The sequence below is a fragment of the Tachysurus fulvidraco genome, chromosome 23 (assembly GCF_022655615.1).
Source record: "Tachysurus fulvidraco isolate hzauxx_2018 chromosome 23, HZAU_PFXX_2.0, whole genome shotgun sequence".
Classification (NCBI taxonomy): Eukaryota; Metazoa; Chordata; class Actinopteri; order Siluriformes; family Bagridae; genus Tachysurus; species Tachysurus fulvidraco.
This window is the reverse complement of record NC_062540.1, coordinates 8,198,284-8,221,178: the sequence shown is the minus strand read 5'-3', so window position 1 is coordinate 8,221,178 and position 22,895 is coordinate 8,198,284. Positions and strand designations below refer to the sequence as shown.

Sequence of the window (22,895 nt, the reverse complement as noted above, 5' to 3'; positions counted from 1 at the left end):
CTAAAATTGGAATGTGAGCATTAGAACTGATTCATGGAGTGCTGAACAAAGATAATCTGAGAAATTTTCAAATCATGTAGAAGTCATGTAGACAGACTAGTGTGTATTGCTTACCTGGGAAAGAGGCTGCACCAGGATGGGAAGAAGTGTCCAAATTTTGTTTTATATATAAATATCTGAAAAGTGTGGTGTGCATTTGTATTCAGCTCCCTTTACTCTGATACCCCTAACTAAAATCTAGTGAAACCAACTGCCTTCAGAAGTCACCTAATTAGTAAATAGAGTGCACCTGCATGTAATTTAATCTCAGTATAAATACAGCGGTCCTGTGAAGCCCTCAGAAGTGTGTTAGAGAACATTAGTGAACAAACAGCATCATGAAGACCAAAGAACACACCAGACAGGTCAGGGATAAAGTTGTGGAGTTTAAAGCAGGGTTAGATTATAAATTAATATCCCAATCCTTGAATATCTCACGCAGCACTGTAGAATCCATCATCCAGAAATGGAAAGAGTATGGCACAACTGCAAGCCTACCAAGACATGGCCGTCCACCTAAACTGACAGGCCGTGCAAGGAAAGCATTAATCAGAAAAGCAGACAAGAGCAGCCAAGCGGAGCTGCAGAGATCCACAGCTCAGGTGGGAGAATCTGTCCACAGGACAACTATTATGCACTCCATAAATCTGGTGTTTATGGAGGAGTGGCAAGAAGAAAGCCATGAAAGAAAGCCATAAGAAATAGCGTTTGCAGTTTGCGACAAGCCATGTGGGGGACACAGCAAGCATGGGAAGTCGTGGCCTGATGGTTAGAGTTTGACTCCTAAACCTAAGGTTGTGGGTTCGAGTCTCGGGCCGGCCATGACTGAGGTGCCCTTGGGCAAGGCACCGAACACCCCCACCCCCCATTTTTAACAGGGGCAAGTACAGTGTGTCTGATTAAACTTTCAACCAGCCTGATTATATTATATGATTTAATAACAACCTGGAAGCAATCAGATCAGGGAAAACTGTTCATAGTCATAGTAAACTAACACAACTTCTTGGAGTGTGACAGAGAATATAATAATGAACTTTTATGCTTATATAAAGATATCTCCATTCTGGAAAAATAAGTTAGGAGGTTTTACTGCATAACAGTAAAACATCAATAATGTCATGTCAAGCATGACAAAATTGATCACATACTACAAAGATGGAGCTTTAACAGATGGAGGCAAGCAATAATAAAAGGGCCAATTCTTAAATCAAAGATTTAAGTGGCAGGCATTGCCTTTATAACATTCAAAATAAGCAGGAAGTTTATTCAATTATAAAATTGTTTGTTTCAGCACAAGCTTTTATTTATCTAGTACAGATATTTGCATCTTGCATTAAATAAATAAGTGAAGGAAATATAATTGAATATTTAATTCAATGCTCTATGTGAGGACAATTATTGAATATTTAATTCAATGCTCTATGTTTTTTTTTCTGGCCTAATTTAGCACCATCCAGCAAAATAAAGTGCATAATACTGGGGCTCCTAAAAGAAGAGGTCCCAACCCTATGTGGGGCCACTTACTTCACAAAATGGGTCACAACGAAGAAGGACTTCACAAAATGTGAAACACTGAAATTAATAAATGCTATTTTTCTCTTATGAATGTCTAGAACGAACAATAACTAGTTTTCCTAATATAGCTATAACTTGAATTTTAAAACCTCTCTGGTAGGGACAAACCTTGTTGTACCAGTCTTTTTCAAATAAATACAAGCACATTTAAATATATCTAATATTAATCTTGGATTTTGTATTCTGTTAATCTTTATATTATTCTTTATAATATAATTTTGTTCCATTATGTTCTGTAAAGCTGCTTTGAGACAATGTCAACTGTAAAACACGCTATACAAATAAATTTGAATTGAATTTGAATTATTCATCTTCATTTAGTAAATACAAATCAAGTATAAACCAGGCTTCTCTGCTCTTCTCTGTTTCAGGTTGTATCATACCACCCTGAGAGGGATTACACTCCTAAATATTACAAAATACTTTGTACTAGACTGGTAACTTGTTGCAAGATATTATATTCCTTTGATATTTTTGGTCACTTACGTTGAACATACAATGGCAAAAAAAATGTGAACCCGATTGGAATTAATTGTTTTTCATGTTTTTAATTCACACATGCTATTAATTCACAATTTCACACATGCTATTAAACATTTTCATTCAAGTGGAAAAAGTGAACACCTGTATTTACTAGCTAGTTGAAGTGTTTCATGTAGCTTTTATGTAGGTCCTGCACAACATTGAGGCCATGTTACTAGTGTGTCTGGTGTGAACAGCTCTCATGAGGTCATTCCACAGCATCTCTCGGGGGTTAAGGTTCAGGCTCTTGGTATATCTTGGTATTCTTGGGAATTCAGTTCTCTCTCAATGATGGCAAATGGTCCAGGCCCGGAAATAGCAAGCAGCCAGAGATCATGCAGCTCCCTCCACCATACTAATCTGCTGGGATGACATTTTCATGTTGATATGCACTGCCTGTTAAACAACCTTAGTTTAACCAGTCCACAAAGCATTTTTCCAGTATTGTTGTAAAATGTCAAGGTAGCAAATTTTAGCCATGCAGAAACGAATGCTTTTTTTTTTTTTTTTTGAAAACAGCAGCTTTCTTTCTGCTGTTCTGTCATGGATACCATGCATATATATTGTTTTTAGTACAGTAGACTCATGAACAGAAATGCTAACCAGTTCCAATGATTTTTTTAAAAGTTTTTAGCTGTCACTCTACGGTTTGTTTTCTTTTTTTCCCCATTGACAGTTGAGTGGCGTACCCTTTAGGTCATGTTGGAGAGTAGCTACAGTAATAAAACATTTCCATTTGTAGAAAATCTATCTATAAGGTGTAAATGCCTTGTGCAGCTGCTTATCTATCTGTATTTTTATATTTTGTTGTATCTTTCTCTCTGCAGATCCATGCTTTTCTCCTAATAATAGAATGCCCTTCCTCCACCTTCCTTTCACTTACCAACCCTCCCCCAACCAAAGCCACAAACGTTATGTAATCCTGCTTGTTCAGGCCAGATACGAATGTGCACAAAAACACACGCAGGCACACGCACACAGACACTTACACAAACACGAGTGGGCTGGATGTCCTCACTGTTTACAATAGCAGAGCAGTCTCCAGTGTGCAACATTAGGATTGATAAATGACTGGCCTTTAATAGTACTCAACATGGACATGTACACAAGCGCCCCTTATGTAAATCAGTCCCCGAAGATCACACACGGACCAAAACAACACCTGCACACTTATCTGTACAGACACTGCTTAAAGCAGAACTTTTGGGCATAATCTTTATGCACTGTTCTGTATAAATACAGGCGATTAAAACATTTGATTAAGGCTAAAGAATGAAAATAAAAGCCTTTCGAACAAAAAGCACTCCTAAATTCTGAAATGTGCATCTGCATAAACACTACTTCCTCTGGACATCCAAATCAGGATGTCAGTAGCATGTCAGGGTCTGGATGCTTGAGACAAAGAAAATCATGCGTGGCAACAATGCTACAACAGAGGACACTGTTCATTGTCAGATCATCAAAAATCTTTGGCCATGAATTTGACATATTTATATTACTCAGATGCACATACAAAGGTCTAGTCTTCAAGCATACACATGCTGGTTATTACATGCTGGTTATCCAAATACACCAACAAAAGTGTAAAGCTAGTGACATCCACTTAAACTTCCGTCTCTGCTGACTGAACAGATTTAGTGTATTGGTGCAATGACTGTATATTTGAGTGGACAACATGCTGCTACTTACTCCCTATTGTGCATTTGGGTCAAACTGGGAGTTGGCTTATTTTTGGTTTGTGCCATTACATGCTTTTTAAAGTTACTCTAACAAGTTAGTTTAGCAAATGTGTGCAACATATAACAAGCCCTCTGTACTGCAACTCCTAAATGAGAGTCTGAAGTCACCCTTATACCAGCTTTACTATAGAAATGGCAAAGCCATACACTGTAACTCTATAGTTTATAGAAATGTTTAAATTAATTTAGCTGGGCTGTAATCTCAGTAACAGCTTTCAGTCTGTTTGTGAATGTGAGTGCATGGTCATTAGTAATAAGACAGAACACTTGTACTGCAGCCAGCCACTAGAGAGCCTCAGATACAGTTTGGCTTCACTTTTAACTTTTCAAAACCCCTGGTGGTTATTATGGGCCCTAATTGGTTAGGTCCACCCATATATGCAATCTTATTTAAAGTCTTGGTTCTGTACACAAGGTTAATCTTAACTTAAATAGAGCCACTATAATTATGTAGGAACTAAATAGCGGTCTCATCTGTGTGTGTTCTATATTAAGGCCTGACATTGATACCATATTTAAACCAAGCCTTTGACCAAACGAGGTAGCAGTCTGAGGTGGCCTGCCTCAGACTTATGAAAAAACTTAAATAAATCTGGACATACATATAAATCGCTTTGTTGGTGTCTTGATATCAGGCATAAGCAAACAAAACTTTGGTCCACAATACACTGGAACCAGCTCAATACATAATGTGCCTCTGTGGACACAAGAGAAAAAAAATTAAATAAAAAATAAATATTCAAGTACATTTTACAGATTTACTTTATTTTATTCCAGATGTCATATATTAAATAAATGTTATTAGACTGCTGACCTAGGGAGGATGCAAGATTAGAATAAGTGTAATGTCTTTCTAAATAATGCATACATTTAATGCTTATTCTGACAACATAAGGTGCAAAAAAAAGCATTCATACCAGCATATGTATTACTCGTTCTAAGACAATACAGTGCACATCAATGTGTGATCAATAATCTTACTTAAAGGAGACACATACACTGCTGCCACTAATATACAACGATATTTAAATAGAGATGTTACAGAGTAACAAAAACTAAAACACTGTAAATCAGAATTGTTCAGTACTGGCATTTAAATTTGTTTAAATCATATCAGACGACATGTCCTCCTCAAGCAAACCTCTCCTGGATAACTGTTTCATGTTTCTGTCCTTGGTAAGTTATGCATCTCTGATTAATTCTAATTGCTCCTAGACCTATTCTGTGTGACTGTCAAAGCCTAATGCCCAAGCTTGTCTGTATTCCTTCCTCATAGCCAATATTCCTGATAAAGGTGCTGGATCCACGTGACCCTAACCAGGATAAATCTTTTGCCAAAGATGAATAAATTAACAAATATATATATATATATATATAAATGGATGAACATTAATATTTTACTGGACAGTGGCACTTTTACTGGACAGTGGCACTTTCTACACCATGCAAAATAATCTCAAGTGAGTATGAATACACAATCAGAAAAATTTTATGTTTAACTTTATTTAAGGTTTTTATTTTATTGGAATGTACCTGCATCATAAGCAAAAATAATGGTGCTTTAAATTCAGAATATATCTTAAAAAAAGAAAGGATATTAAAAAACTTTCTCTATTTCATATAGGTGCTGCTAATACTACTTTTTGCACAACTTAGTGAACGCTTCTTTCTCAACAGAGTAATTGTGGACCATAACTTTCATGACATGAAATGCCACAAAACTTGAGAAGACAATTTGGTGTATTCTTTTCAAATTTGAGAAGCATTAAATCATCTAGTTGCACACAGCATCAAAAATAAACAAGTAAACCTCTTACCTATAACCAGCAATACAATATTTGCACAAGTACTAGTTATAGATAATCAACATACAGACATGTACGTGTGTTAAAAGTAAAATGCTAACAACTACTGTATATAGTTCACCGTTTGCGAAAGAAAGTATACATTACTTATCTGAGTTAGATGCCTAGCTTGATGCTAATAAAATATGAACACTGAGACATTTCACTTTATCCTGTACCCATTTCAAACCTGACCAATTCCTTGGTATGGTTTTAAACTTTTTCAATAATAATAATATTAATAACAAAATTTCTTTGAATTATTTAATATACAAAAAAAGCAAATAAAATGTATATTGCCATTGTGCAAATATGTGTAAAATCCACTAGCAAAGTCTACCATCTTAGAACATCTTAATTTGGCAGTTTTCCTTCACCGAGACTGGTGTATTGATTGTGAACCACCCCAGTGCAGATCTAATCTAACTATGTATGTGGATTTGAGATACTATCTAAAGTTTGAGGCACTCAGACTGAAACAGACATGGGAGACAAATTCTCTCTTCTTTTCGTTCAAATTATCTACCCCTGCCACTAACCCTCATGGGATTTAATATCTGCCCACTATCCCATTCGATACAATGAAACAAAAATACGTGGTAGGCAGGAGGGGCTTGCAAAAAAAAAGGTAAATATATCCATATCACACAAACAAGACAAAATATCAAATATAGTGTGTAGCAAACACTAAAGAAAAAAATACAGGCTATGTTTACACGCACAGCGGTAAGCCATTTACAAATGCTTCAGATGACCGTGAATATAAGTGAGAATGTTACCTCAGAATGTTAGTCTGGTGCCCATCAAACTCACAATTATTTTAAGTAAGTTTAAATTTCTAATATGATCTGATTTCTTACAAAACACACTTCCACACAATCAGATTTAGATATCAAACATTATTTTTAAATTTACTAGATTGTTAAAAGAAATATCCAACACTTTCAACTGCAACAACAGATTTTCTCTATTCTGATCGAAGGTGTATACATATATATAAATGTTTTTTCCCTATGATTCAGCTGTCAATTTGTACATTTGCAACAATTTGAAGTGCACCAAATTGCCAAACAAGTGGACTTTCAAAGAAATATTTCCCATATTGTGGAATCCATGGTATGAAAAATAATTATTAGCATAGGAAGGACCCAAACCAATATTAATATAGTGTTCCTAATAAAGTGCTCCATGAGTATATATATCTACTTTAAATTTATTCTATCATGTTATCAATTGACTTAAATATATATTTTAAAAAAAGTAATAAATGAGAGACATCTGTGGCACAGAATAATTAGATTTTTACAGCATTTTGGCCTATCCCTCTTGACAAATCACACCCTCCAGTGTCACCCATATGAGGATGGGTTCCACTTTGAGTCTGTTTCCCCTCAAGGTTTCTTCCTTTACCGTCTAAGTGAGTTTTTCCTTGCCACTGCTGCCTGTGTCACCTCAGACTTGCTCATTGGGGATAAATACATACACATTGTGAACTAAATCTATCTAATACTGTATTAATCTTGAATTTTGCATTCTATTAATCTATATAATTATTCTTTATATTAACCTTTTGTTCTATGTTTATGTTCTGTAAAGCTGCTTTGAGACAATGTCAATTGTAAAAAGCGCTAAACAAATAAGAACCCCTCCAACTAGCAATTTCAAAATCCTCCATAAATGTTCAAATTGATGCACTTCAGAATATTGGGTTAAACTGTCCTTTAATTTTAATATAGTATAACTATTAGTTTTACTGTAGTTTCCAAATACTGAAATGTTCATTCTTTAGTAGAACGTATTAGAAAATTAGCAAAGTCTAACATTTAAAATGTATGTTAAAATGTAATGTGTGTGATATAAAACTGACTCAAACAAATGGTTAATACAAAAGTACAGCATTTGCAGATATGGTGAACACTGGAAGGTAAAAGTAGAAAAACCACCCAAACCTGTTCCAAATGTGTCTATGGTCTGTTGCCACAGAAGGAGAATGTTTGAGGCTAAATTAGCACAGAGGTAAACAAATGCAGACCAGCAGAAGCCCTGACAAATTGAAACCAGTTTTTGACAGTATTGTACATTTCAGTATTTAACAACAACGTACAGCTTCATAGATGTAAAACAACAGTTTACAGAAGACCCTTGTCCTAGAAAGAAAAGAAGCTAGTTTGAAAAAGAAGATATTAACCGAAGCAGAAGAAGAGGTATAGAGATGAAGAAAAGACATATACTAAAATCCCTCTAACATATTATCAGTATCATAATATACATCTAGTAAAACAGAAACACACAAAACAACACCCTTTAAATTATACCATGCAATGGACCTCATGCACATGAACTATAATGCTTGCACAAATGACCTGCATTCATACAAATCTTTAAGTTTCTGAAGGTGTAAAAGACAACAGATTCTGTACGGGTAATCTTAAAATTTCAATTAGAATTAGATGAAATGTTACTATCAGGCCTGTATCCTCTCCACACACAGACAACAGTTTCTACAATATTGGGTTAAAATAAAGAGATTGTTATTCATATCATTCATTATAAAGCTTTCTAGATTTGGGCAAGAACTGTTTAGTATATGAGGCAATATAATGAATGTATCTGATTTCAAAAAATGTTTATGTTTATGGCTAAAAGCATGTAGATATCCAACCACAAAAAATGAAGGCAAATTAATGTCTAGAATGTCTTTGTATGCTGTAGCATTATAATTTACTTTCACTTGAAGGAGCCAGGGAGAAACATGACAAAGCCACTGTGCACAAAGTGAGGTGCAAAAAGACATGGTTGAACAAAGTCCTGACCTTTGTAAATACTTTTGTGATTTGAAATGATGGCTACTTGCCAGTTCTCTGTGCCTTTTGCAACATTGCAAAATCTAGTGGATATGAAGGGGAGGCTGTTATAGTAGCAACAACATCAAAGACTTAAAGTTTGTGCATACCTGACCATCACACCCATATAATGTTCAAACACCTCATTCTGGATTTAGTACCACTTTTGAGGTTAGAACCTCCACACCTTTAGGGAAGAAATCCCACTAGAATTTGGAGCATTGCTGAGGGGTTTTGCCCATTTAGCTACAGGAGCATTAGTGTGGTCAGGAATTGATGTTGGATGCCTAGGGTACATTCAATGCCAAAACTGATCCCAAACGTGTTTAGTGGTGTTGTGATCAGGCCTCTATTTTCAGGGCACTTGAGTTCAAACGCAACCTGGCACCACCTTGGCAAACCATGTGTTCATAGACCTAACTTGCACAGGTGCATTTTCATAGTAGAACATGTTTGGGCTAGGCCACTTCTTTCCAGTGAAAGGAAACTGTAAGTACTGCTTCAGCATACACAGACATGCTGTACTACTGTTTTACATAAACAGTTTTTGGTTGTGATGTGTGTGTATTATGATTAGGTATCCACAAATATCATCTATTTGAAATTCAGTCCTGGATTTCAAGATAACATCCTAGACATTGACAAAGAGTAACATGTAAGACACAGTAGTATAAAAGTTCAGCAACAGTATGGATACAGTACTTACTGCAAGTTCAATATTACATAAATGCTTTACACAGAAAGTGCAGAAATAATTAAAAATGGGGAAAAAAAAATCACTAAACTCAATAATTAGATATTCAAATATTAAGAATTTTGAAATAGTTACTAAATTGGACTTGCAATTGCAATATCAAATAATAGTGTTATGTGAAAGAATAGTTTAATGTGCAAGAATAGGTAATTGTGCAGAATTTCTTTAACTAAATCATACAAAATTTATTTTTACATTTTAAGGTTACCAAGTGTAACAAATCTTTGAAGAAAATAAATTGATTAAATAAATAAATATTTTGAAGTAAATGAACTGCACAGTTGGTCAGCGGCACCAGTTTACATTTTATTATTTCTGTAACTACAACAATTCAAACTTCTCGACTACAATTGTTCCTAAAAAAAAAATCACAGCTAAAAAAAAAACCCACACCTAAACAATTACAGTTTAAATAGTACATTATTGACAAATCATGATTTACAAATATAGTTTGTTATAAGTTCTGTGTGTTCATTGTATTTGCTAGCTCCATTAGCCTCAAAAGAAACTAAAGAAACTACCTTCAGACACTAATTATCTCAGTAAATTTCACCTAGACCAACCTCTTTATTTAAAGCATGAATTTAACGCACTGATCAGTGCCACACTCAAATTTTCCCAATGTAACAGCCTTCCAACTGACATTTGTAAAAACTAAAATATATGTTTTAGTTGGCAACATGTTATTCAACCCTAACTGATGCAGTAAATAGCTGTGTAGCATTAAGAAAAGCACTTAACAGTGAGGGTAATTGAAGCAATAAAGACATCAGTGCTTGCTAAGCAGCATAAAGATTGGCAGTCTGATCTGTGGTTGCTTTAGTTGGTCAGGTCTAGGCTCAGCAATGTTGTGTCAAAAAATGAGGTCATCTGACTACCTGAATGTACTGAATAAGAAATCCATGCCTTAACCCCACTATGAATTTATGGGACATGGTGCATAAGACTTTAGTTAGCAGTCTGACTCTCCCATCATCAAAACAAGATCTTGCTAAAGAATTAATGCTGGATGGAAATAAATAATAAACTCTGGATGGAAATAAATGTTACGACATCACAAGCTTATCAAAATGATTCCATTGTGAATGCATGCCGTTATCAAAAAATGTTTGTCCTTTGAAACAGCAGACTATAAACTATATGACATTTCATGTAATTTTCTTTGTGCTTTCAGTTCACATCTAAGGAGCTGTGAGCAAAATCCCCCCCAAAAAAACAAAATTTTGGACTTCCATTTGGTCTATGGAAAAAGCTTAATTTCAAAGAAACATGCCAAAGAACTAAAGTTCACTAATGATAAATATACATGTCAAAATATTCATTTCAGTCAAGATCATGAGATGTGAGCAAGGAGTGATGTTTTCAGGCAGCAACAGTTAATAGAGCAGCGTTCAAAACATCTGTACAAAATATTTCAGATTGCCATGTCAACTGGCTCATTTTATTGGGAATTAGATACTGCTCTGTGCCATTTCTTGATGTTATATATGTTATATACTGTCATACTGCAGAGCCCCTACACAAAATGTGTAAAAGGCAAAAGGTCTGGCAGTCAACACTGGATATAATATATAGCTCATACGGGTGATAAAACAGTTAGCACACAAGCCTAACTGTCTATCACTGCCCTCTCTACAGGCCATTTACCATTGCAGAGTTCATAGGAGTGCTGCCTCCATCATTCAGAATCATCACACACTCTCCCCAACACATTTATTCACACTCCTGCCCTCAGGACAGAGGTATATGAGTGTGAAATGCTCTTAAATGAGAAACCAGTGGTCACAGACAAGTCTCATTTATTTCATAGAATATAGTTGGACTGAATTGTTTCATCTCAGTCTGCACATTTGTTAAAGTTACTGCAACCATTATTCTCCCTGCACAGTTGTTAATGTTTATTATATATAATACACAACTATGCATATATTAAAATACTTTATTAAACTAATCAGGGAAAATAAATATTTTTGTTTGTGTGTACCCTTTTTGCTTTCCATAATCACAGCTCTGCTACTTATTTCAGTATCTGAGAGTAAGATCAGGAAATTCTGTCTGTGTCTGTTAGTGGAGACCTCAGTCATTGTCAACTCGGGCTGCTAAGCTCACAGCTAATGAAGTATACTAGGCTTAATTTTGGTTGGTGCTGAATTTGGGTGGCTGTGGGACTGTTTCTGTTTTGACATGCATTCCTGTCCAGTTTTTCAAAAAAAAAAAATTCAGTGCTGTTATGAACGTCAAGTGTTCATGTGACTGGCAATAAAATTTGTATAAAAAGGTCTTCCATTGAAACAACTGACAGATTACTGCATTGTAGTGCAGACCAGAGTTCTGCAAGAACATGGGAATTTGAGATTAATTCTGGCTGCAGATTATAGATTACTGCAGACTACAAATTCATTAATATGACAATTTAACATGTCTGCAGTCCACTCCATATTGCTCATAATAATAAACTGTCTACAACTGTAGTTATAGCTAATTAATTATATCAACTGACTTATTTGCAGACTTTCATATATCTGACCATCATAAAAGTATAACAGTATAAAATACAAGTTGATTGGTATGCTTTTATTATTGCCATCAAATATCCTTTGCCTGGCCAATATAATAACTAATAAATTACTCAATATAAAAATGATAGCTGTCAAATGTACAGGCTTTCTATCTAATAGACATCAACACTATTTTAAATTCTGTCGGGTGTGTTTTTGGAATAATGCTTTTCCCCCAGATATGTATGAAGTATTATTCCAGAACTATTGGAAAAATAATATGTTATGGAATAATCCATTGCTGCAACAATGAATTCAGAGTTATACCAGAGAATTCTAAAGGAAAATAACAAGCCATCTCTCCATGAACTGAATCTCAAGAGAAAATGGGTCATACACCAAGACGTGGATCATAAGCACCCAAGTCTGTCTACCAAAGAAAGATTAAAGAGGAACAAAGATAGTGTTTTGGAATGGCCAAGTCAAAGTCCTGACCTTAATCCAAAGGAAAATTGTGAAAGGACTCAGTGAAGCAAGCAGTTCATGCGAGGACACCTACCAAAATCCCACTGTAGAAGCTCTTCTGTACTGAGGAATGGAATAAAATTCTTGTGACCGGACTGATCAAAAGTTCCAGGAAACTTTAATTGCAGTTATAAATCAAATGCTCACATACATTTGCAAGTCACAGATGTTGGATAATATGTTGGTTTTTCTCGATAATTAAACGAAGAAGTATAATATTTTGGCTCATTTGTTTGATTGTGTTCACTTTTAGGCCTTGTTTAAAGCTCTGATGTTGTTTTGGGTCATATTTATGCAGAAATATTGGAATTTCTAAAGGGTTCACGACTCTCTATATATTTTGTATATGGTGGAATTTCTTTTCCCCCCTAATCATTTATACTATACTTTGTATGCCCTTTGTGGAACATTGTTGGGGTTAATTAGAACCATTTAATTTAAATTTGAATACACTGTAAATGTACAAACTAAAAACCTGCTATTTAAAAAGGACGTACTCACATGCACTAAAAACCTCAAATTTTGTTTTTAGATTAAAAGACAAATATGACAACTAATCAAAATGTATACATTTTCAGGATATCTAGATGTGTTGCACCAATTTTAAGGTACCATCAAGAATCATCATAAAGTAAATTATGTAAAATCAAGTAAACTAAAAGCTTAATATTTGGTTACATATTCTTTGCTTGCAATAACTGCAACAAGCTGGCACTTGGCCACTGACATTACCAATCAGTTGCACTAAATTTTGTGATTCTTTTCAAGGCTGAGCACATACAGTCAATTATTTGCTTTGGAAAATTCTTCCTTTGTCTCCTCTTTAGGAGGTTAAATAAATGCTCAACTGGTTATGGTCATTAACATGGCCCATTAGTTAGCCCATTCTAGAAGCTGCCATTCAAAGTGAAGCAATTGCACTGCCTACAGAGTGCTTGACTTGAGCTTATATGTTTTGCATCCTGAGCAGATATTTAGCTTCTCCAAGCTCTGGACTTTACATCATTTTAGTAGAAGTTAATTAAAACTTCTAACTAAAAGTTGTTCCACTTTTGTGGCTTTGCAATTCCCAGTCTGGCCTTGTTTCTTATCGTTGATGAGTGGTTTATAACTTGTGGTAGGGCCACAATATTTCTTCTTCAAACAATGGACTGTGATACCTTCACCTCTCTCCTATGTAGGTCACTGGTGAGGTCACTAACTGTTGCTATACAGCAATCACAAATTTTGCAAATCAAAAGCTGTTGCTCACCTTGACCAACCTGTTTATTTGTTAGTGTGTTAGTAGTTGCTTTATTTTGTCAGATGTATGTAATGGAAAAACAATGCTATTCTATGCAAAGGTCTCAGTCATCTGTTCATCCTAACCCCCTTCTAAGGGGAATCATAGGAGGTCTATTGAAAACACTCAGAAGTGTCATTAAATCGTACCACTGTGTTAGTTACATATAGCTGTTGGGAAATACAAATAAAACTGAAATTTTATAAAACTCACCTGTTGCGAGGGACGGGGATATGAGAGGACGCGTAGATCTCCTCTACAGAAACATCTGTAACACGTAGCGGCAACATGCTCCTTAATGAAATTATGGAGTCCACTTGCATGTGGTCCTCTTGCCTCTGTCCATTTATGCTCAAACGATGAGTACAACTGCAATTCAGGACCTCCCCTGGACCCACATCCCTTTCACGCTCCCCACTTGTACAGAAGGCCTGAAAATAAAACAATAAAGCATTAGTCAAAATAATCTACAACTGTCATACGCCTATCATATCGTACAAATATTTCTCGCATTTTCTCTTCCTCCTGATACGATACACGCCACTCAAAAGCTCCCAGTTTCTGAGTTCCCAGTGTGACCACGTCTTCTTTCCAGACATAACTGATCCATCCTGACACCCTACCCCTGGTTAGAGTCTCGTTACCTTGTGGTGCACTTTGTTGGGGTTAGAGCTGCATGGACAGCCCACGACACATGGGACTGCTGTGGATAAAACCACTTGGAGACGGACACACCTTTTTTGTCATCATTGAACATTCGAACACTTCAGCAGGAAGGAATTAGTATTGAGTCTATAATGAACTCAGAAATGATGCTCACCAGTTAGTTCCACAGGAGCTCTTAGATGTAAGATTCAAATCAATTACAAACTGTTGTTGAAAGAACATTATTTACTGTTATTTACATTATTTTACAGTCCAGTGGTGCAAGACGGTTGAATATCGGCTACAGGAATATGATCCCAGATCACACATTTGCTCACCTACACTGTGAGGAATGTGTGCATGGCCACAAACCTGAAGTCAGACTTAGCCTCCCCTCTATTTCCATCACTAATATTTGTTTTTGTATGGCCAATCAATACAATGCATAGCTATGTTCACACTCAATGTCCACTTTATAAGGAACACCTGTACATATTACATATTCATGCATTTATCTAATTAGTTACTGTGCCATCATTGTTGGTGCAAGATGGTCTGGATTGAGTATTTCGTTAACTGCCGATCTCCTGGGATTCACGCTTACTTTGAAAGGTCTCCAGGTCGAAACACTTTGTTGATGGGGGAAATCAGTAGAGAATTCAAGACAAATCTGAGATGACAGGAAGTCTGCTGTATCTCAAATAAGCAATCGACAACCATGGTGAGCAGAAAAGCATGTTAGAAAATACAAACATTGAGGAGTCTGGTCTACAGCAGATGATCACCTCAGGTTCCAGACTGGTGAAGACTATAAAAAGATCAGGTGATTTTTTTAAATCATCTTGAACTGTCCAGTTTGGGTGAGCCTGTGCCTGAGATAGCTTTAGATTCCTGTACTTGACTGACAGGAGTGGAACCTGATGTGCTCTTCTGCTGTAGCCCAAGGTCAAAGTCTTGTACATGCTCAAATGGGTTTCTGTTATGCAACCACCATAGTTGTAAAATGTAATTATTTGAATACTTACTTCTAGGTAGTTTCAACAATCCTAGCCAAATTTATTCTGTCCTTGCATCAATTAGACATTTCCCCCCACAGAACTGTCGCTGACTCAATGTCTTTTGTTTTTTGCCTCCCCAGGAGAGTAGCAGTTTCTTAAATTCAAACCAGCCTATCTAGGACCAACAACTATGCCACATTTGCAATAATAAGTCACAGACATTTGTCCCCATTCTGAAAAAGTAGAGATAACTGAACCTGCATCTTCATGATATTTAGATTTCATTCCCTGTCTAGAAGGGTCAGAGCTGCTTTGGTGGCACAAAGGAGACGTACACAATAGTAGGAAGTTTTTTTGTGATGGCTAATCAGTGTTGTGGCAGCAGGGGTATAGTCAAGGGTTGGCTGTGGCTGAAAAGGAGGCAGGTTGAACTGGCAGGAAATGCATGATGAATCTGACCAGTGTTTTTTCCCCCCTGCAGTGCCTTGTTGTGCTTTCACACACATGCAGAGCATGAACATGACTTGACAGGTCTTTTGTTGACTTTCTGTCAAAGTGCTCTGAAAGTGTGGACCGAATAAGTTGTTCAGAAAGAATGAGAAAAAAAAAAGAATAAAAATGAGGAAAAATAATAATAATAATAAAAAAAATGAATTGTTATTTAAAACATTTAAAGGAGCACACTGGCCAAAATGTAAGATTTATTGACGCAATTGTAAACATGTCATCTTTACAGCAATGACACAACAGGCTCTAGATCAAGACTTCCCTGTTTGAATACTGGAATACACTCATGATTACATATCTTGGAGATGGGCACAAACTTCAACAGTTTGGTGAGAATGCAAATGGGAGAGGTGCTCACTAGTTAACAATTTGTTCCGGAAAGAGTAAGAGCTAGCTGGCTGCTGCTAATAAGCAACATTTTTGCTTTCCAAGTCAATTATTGTGATGAAGCAAATGGATTAGTCAAGTGAAGCAAATGCATCATTGGTTCAGGAATTTTGTGAGCTACTGTTTCACAGTGACATTCAACAATACAATTTTGAGACTATAAGGAAAATAACTTTTTAGCAATTTCCCCATTCTCCCTAATTCATTCTTCCATCCAATTAGGTCTCCCCATCACACTACCATCCAAGAAGGGCTTCCTCTGAAGGCATGTGAAGCCAGCTAACCACATGTATTCAACCTGCATATCATGCAGACACTCTGAGGAACGTGCTATCCTCCGACTTGACATACATGAGCTCATGGGTCCTCATTAGTGCCTTGTGTCATTGTGATTGGTATACAATACAATATTTTTTGTGGACTGTATGCCAGCTCACATTTATACCCAATGCTGGTTTTCCAAGCATAAACTGTTACCACAATACCGTGTTCAGAACTACAAAGTGAACAGATTTACATTTTTCAATAAAGAACGATCCCATATTATAAGGAACTTATTCGTCAACTCTTTAATGATTGCCAAATAACATTTCACTTTACATTCCATACATAATCAACTTGGTAGTATGAATATATGGTAAAACAAATTGGTAGCGTGAAAGCAGAGCATGATTGCAAGATCATCAACACTTTTACCCTCTGGCCTATTGCTATTCGTTATCTTTCCATAGCTTGCTCCCATTGTTGTTCTGGGGTAATTCCCTCAGCTGGGTTGACCTGATTGGCTGTTGTGCTGACTTTGCACCAACCTTCCATGCCCTGTTAAAATGCTGATTCCACTAGCTATTTTATATATTCTATTTATTATCATTAAGAACAAATCTATCATGAAACACTTGGGTTAGGGTTAGGGCACCAGATACCAACTCTCCATGTGTTTTACTCACTCACACACAGAGATATACTGATTTCAATACTACCGTTAATACATCATTTACAAAAATTAAGAAGCAAATCTGAAATGATCAGTGAAGAGTTTCGGTGAGGAACAGAAGTACACCATTCGGTCTCATTAGCACTAACGACTGCACAGAACCCATTCTGTATCTCTCAATTCAATGTGATAAGCATAATATTTGTTACAAATACTGAATGAAACATTTGCCAAAGCTGCATATGAAGATATTTTTTCTAGACAGACAAATTTATTGATTTTTATCTATTTGTACATTTTTTAATCAACATTTAAAATTCACAAAGGGTTCTAAATACAAGTAATATGTGGGTATTACCTTCTTATTGTCAAATGAATTTATTTGGATTAACAACTGTAAATGCAAAAGCAATAGACCTCAAACCAAATGCCTTGGAGCTTTTGCTGACTGAATACCAGACTTTGCCCATCTTTGAAGCCATATTTCCCCATGTAGGCGATTAATCAGAGATATATTTTTACCTGATATTCATGTGTGTATAGACAATCTTTACTCCTTGTTTAGTCAAAGTTCAGTAACTTGTTTACTGAATTTCTAGATGTGTAATCTCTGTCTACCAGCTTATATTGCCTTTCACTATGATGGGTAAACAGTGGAAATTTTACAGTACAAATGACATGATGACATGAAGAGAACAATGAGGCTTAAGACAATATACATTGAATAAACAACAAATGGGTGTAGGGAAGCCTGGTTATTACCACAGTAATGGCTTTGAAGAACATCCTGAAGTCCAACATTATTGCAGCAGCATCATAAATGGATTCTGAGATCAATGAGGGGTCCTAAACACATTTCAAATCCTCTAGTGTGTCCTCTGAATCTAGAGAAAGTTTAAATCTTGTTTATTTCCTTGGAACACAAAACTCGTCAAGAATCTATGTTCTAGAGTGATGTGAAAATGGAAATAGGATATTGCTATAGAGCCTCCAATCTGGAGAAAGCATGTCATGATCTGACAACTTACAGTAGAGGAGAACTTTTAAGAACCAGTTGAGCCATCTCAAATCCTAAAATTGCATGGAAACTGCCTTCCATCTTAACAAAAAAAAAAAAAAAAAAAAGGAGCAGAAACTCCATTGTTCAAAACTGTGGAGTCTACCTTTTTGTAATCAGACCAGACTGCATTGACCTTAAGATGTCACAAGGCTAGTTTGTATAAGCATGGGGGTTTGTGATCTGAAAAATGCACTCCCTATCTCCAGAGCATATTTGGACCAAGCAAAACCAAGTTGGCAGAAGGGGACTGTCCTGTTTCCTGAAGCAATATGTAAATCACCTCACCTACATAGGGATTGACGTCTGCAGATTTTAGTGGTAGCATCACTAGCTATTGCATACCACAGAGCTAATGCACAACATACCTATTGCAATATCAGGAGCTCTCAGTGAGCATCATGAATGTGACTGTGCAAGCTAGATATCAATTATATTTCAATCCCACTAAGGTCACTGCCATTGTGAGGCTGGTTGTCAGTTAATTCAGAAGATGCTAATGAGGTCACAGTTAAGTTTATCTTATGGTATGGTAAAATATCAAGTTAAAAAAAAACTCCAGGGGTATTTGATAGTGTGAATGGTCAACAGAAATGACAGCAAGAGAGAAGAAAGGCAAGTACTGCTAATAAGTGAAAATAATCAATCTACCTTTACTGACAAGGGAAATTAATCTAGCAAGCACCAATAAGTCCCCTAGCATTATCCACAAAACATGCTAGAACATGTGCATAAGAAAAAAATGCACCCTCAGCAGCAAAAGAGAACGTAAGAGAGCTATGGTTAGTTTTGAAGGAAACTTCAAGACCTATGGCAAAAACTAACCATATGGTGTATAAATGTTCCACAATGTTTATAAATCAAAAATAACAAATGGGTGGATTGATGGACAGATATAATTTATTGATACAACTTTTTTCCTGAGCAGGGCTGCGGTGGGTTGGGCAACAGTGCACAAGGCAATAAAATTCCCCATGAACTGGATTGTTATAAATGTATTTAGTGCACACACTGCATGATACCTCATTTCGTGACTTTTCCGGTGAGTCCCGACATGCGTGAGCGTATAAACAAGACAGTATCTAAGCGATTCGCAGCGCCCCTGGTGGTTAGAGCGGATAAGACAGGAGCTGCATGCTCGGTATAAGTGGGCGTGACGCCTACAGAAGCTACTGTAACAAACCAACTAACAAACTTGCCAACACGCGTATTTTTTTATATTTAATAGGTTGAAACACGCGGTCAACGCTCTCTATCCGCTACTTTGTGCCACCCAAACTTGTTATGAAACACTTTCGCCACTCGGATCTACTTATTACACGCAGAATCCAGCGGCATGGAGCTCAGCATGGGGGAGGGGAGCCGCTGTCCAGCCCTCTTTTCCTCTTCTTAAACTTTGAACAAGTCGCCATCTTAAAACAAACGCACATCGTTTGCAAATGCGCGTTAGTGAGGAAACTAACTGTCAACGTCGTATTCTTTTTTTCTTTAAACAAACAACGACTTTGCGACTAAACTGTGTAGTTTTAAGGTGGAAATGTTGATCTTTACATGCGGTTTTCTGTGCACCAAACTGCGCTACAGTTGGGCTTCATGTTCCAAGTATCGCAAACGGCGACATCAGAGACTACTCACCTTTTTTTTGCTATTGTGCTTCTCTCTGCCTGAAGCCCACTGGCTTCCAATAGTACAGGGTTCTTTGCTGGGCTCCTGCGGGGAGCAAGTGTCCACTACCTGGGTGTCAAACCCGTTTACGGTCGCGGGCGCTTTCTTTCTCGTTATAACTCCTGCTGTCTTTGTTGAAAAGTGCTCGCTGACTTTAGTGCAGTAGTTTCCCCCGTACACTACGTGCCCGGCACCGGTCCCTCTCACAGCAGCCGGACTCTTATCGAGGAGGCGCTTCGAAGTCATTTTCAAACAGGCCAAAGTGAATCTAAAGAAGCATAAGATGTTGGCAGATTTTACAACCTAGCGAGAAAAGATACATTTATCTTCTACGTCCTGACTACAAAGCGCAGTTATATCGACGGAAACACTAAATTCCGCTAGCAGACTAAAACAAGCCAAATGCAGCCGGTAAAGGGACAAGTTAAACGGATTGTTTTGCTTTTCTCCCTGCCCGAATACACGCCACGCCCACTCCACTGCGCGTGCAGCCGTGTAAGATTTCGCATATCCCCGCCTCCCATTGATTCTAATTGGCTTTTGGCGAAGAGAAATATTCTATTTTGGCACGCGGCCACTGAATAACGGTCGTTGATTGGACGACTTGGAAAATGTCAGTCTACTTCTTTTCTGCCATTGATGGGGGCGTGGCTCTCAGATTTTGCCGGCCGGTGCTGACTGCTAAGGGAGAAGAACTAGCGTCGATATAAACTCCCTACTGCGCGCAGAAGCTTAGATATCATTTTAAAACACATTTGTTGCACTTTAACACATCAGATACACCATGCCATGAAATTAATATTCCTGCACAAGGAATTCTTTTAAGCAGTCTAGATCTATTAAGTAGGCACGTGAAAGGCTGTATATTATAAACATGCTTGTTGCATCTATTTGTTGCTCTAAATAGCAAGGAAAGTTCTAGCCAGGATACTTATATTAGTATATTATTTATAGTATGTAAACTACATAACAGTTAACAAACATATTGCTTTAATTTGCAACTTTATTATAAAAATAAAAAATGTAACAATGTAATCAATTATTAGCTAAAAATATTACAATTCTTTTTTTTTTTTAACAGGGTTGCACCAATCTGATCCTGAAAATATGCATATGAAGCCGAGCTGAATTGGACATTTGTAACTGAATGTACAAAATATACCAGCATAACCATGGGGTTGGTGGAGGAGGGTCACATAATATTCATGTCTTGGTAGCAGTTTGGTTCTGTTAATTTTTTCCTGCTCTATACATGCTTTTACTAGGCCTAATTGTACAGCACTTCAGTAGACATCTTTGTGACTGGGAGGAAATCATGGGACATTTCTTCAACTGAGTTTCAAGAATGCACATTATTAATGCTTATGATTGGTTCGGGTTTGCTTTGGTTCTGCAGATTCGTACTGCTTTTCCAAAAATAAAATCTCACACTGATATGTACTGTGTAATTCATCATATAACATAATGTTGCATGATGCCTCCTCATGGCCTGCTCTTTAGCTGCAATATATAACATGTACTGCAGGATTCAATTCTGAGCACAGATTTTGGGAGCACATTGATTTATAGAAACAATTCCCCATTAAATGAAATACCAAGTAAAAAATGTAGAATAATAATTTATAAAATGTAGACATATGCAAGCCAGACATTAATGAACACTTAACACATGGATGGCAGTGGTGCTAGCATTCTTAATGATTATAAGTCTGGAAAATAAACAATGATACAATTTATTTAATAAAAAAATAAATAAACATCTCATTTTTAATCATGATATATGGTATATGTACAATAAAAGATACTGTACTTAATATAACCCAACATATTTAAATTCCCCAGGTTTAAAAAAAAATCTCTACAACTAAACTGACCTTGATCCCTAAGCTAATCATTCAATTACAACATTACTAACAGCATAATTATATTTAATAATTATGTTTATGTATAATAAGAAACAGACTGTCCCGATTCCTAGACCTAGTACCAGATCGTAACACATACCTCACATCTGCCACATCTGCCATCTGAGTGTTTTTTGATTGTTTGTTTTGGGTGGGGCTTCTTTGTCTCTTATCTTTATTTTATATAAAAGCTCAAAAGTTTTACTTCTTTGCTAGGAAATTCTTGAGTTTTCAATCTGGGAAATAAAAGAAGACTTTGTGGGTGAAAAACCCAACAACTGTTCTAGGTTTTCTGACTGCCAGAAAATAGGTGGAGGACAAATGCATTTAAAAAACAAAACAAAAAAAACACTGAAGTACTGAAGAATTACACCTTTACGGCTACCCAGAAGTACAAAAACACCAACAGAACCATGCAATATAACATAAATACCCATTGAAATAAAACAGCCTTCTAAAGAAGATAAATTTACAGATCTAGTGAGGTCTTGACAGGGCCATATTTTAGACCAATACTTTCAATGAAGATTGTAACACAGAAGGGATGCCAGATTTGAGGAAGAGGATTCCATTAGTCTGAATAAGTCTATGGTATGTGTTAATTTATCCGTGTTCATAAACAAAAACATTACAGACAGGTGTATATTGATCTCCATGGTTTTACACAATTACTTTGCAATTATGCTAACATCTTAAATTCTGATCTAGTCATTTTTTTAACTTCTTTTAAATTGACATGTACCCAATCAAGATCTCTACAGCCCTGTGACGTACATTTTCCTGCCGTCATCAAACGTGAAGATGGTGGTGGTGGTGGTGCTGGTGCTGTTGGTGCCCTCCTTCAAATTCCCAATGCTTTCATAAAGGTTCTCGTATACCATGGTGCACTCTGGTTCCTGCATTGGCTCACCATTCCTCATCTTTGGCTTTAATGTGCTGCTACACTGTAACTCTCTCTTTTGTCTGGGATTGATGGTGGCATAGGCCGGGTCCAAATCAAACACTTTAGACCAAGTGTTCTCACCCACTGCCTCATAGTAGTGCTCCCCAGATAGCCATGATAGGTGTTCCTTAGAGCCCTCTCCAGAGCCTATTTGCTCACTGATCTGCTGTGTTGACTCTAGATGTTCCTTCTTCAGGGGTTTAGAGATGGTAGAGTATGTCTCAACGATCTGGG

At 36.7% G+C, this 22,895-nt stretch overlaps 2 protein-coding genes across 2 annotated transcripts in view; both read right to left on the bottom strand.

Moving 5' to 3' along the window:
• Positions 1 to 20,331, bottom strand: part of slc2a4rg (SLC2A4 regulator) — a 32,053-nt gene extending 11,722 nt beyond the window's left edge. The window contains exons 1-2 of the mRNA XM_027145141.2: positions 19,785 to 20,331; positions 13,835 to 14,052 (exon numbers count right to left, since the gene is read on the bottom strand). Coding sequence (XP_027000942.1) covers positions 13,835 to 14,052; positions 19,785 to 20,060 — 494 coding nt within the window. The 5' untranslated portion in view covers positions 20,061 to 20,331. The remainder of the gene's footprint in view (positions 1 to 13,834; positions 14,053 to 19,784) is intronic.
• Positions 20,332 to 20,799: 468 nt separating this feature from the next.
• LOC113641963 (lck-interacting transmembrane adapter 1) overlaps positions 20,800 to 22,895 on the bottom strand; it is a 38,118-nt gene continuing 36,022 nt past the window's right edge. Inside the window, exon 7 of the mRNA XM_027145176.2 lies at positions 20,800 to 22,890. Coding sequence (XP_027000977.1) covers positions 22,474 to 22,890 — 417 coding nt within the window. The 3' untranslated portion in view covers positions 20,800 to 22,473. The remainder of the gene's footprint in view (positions 22,891 to 22,895) is intronic.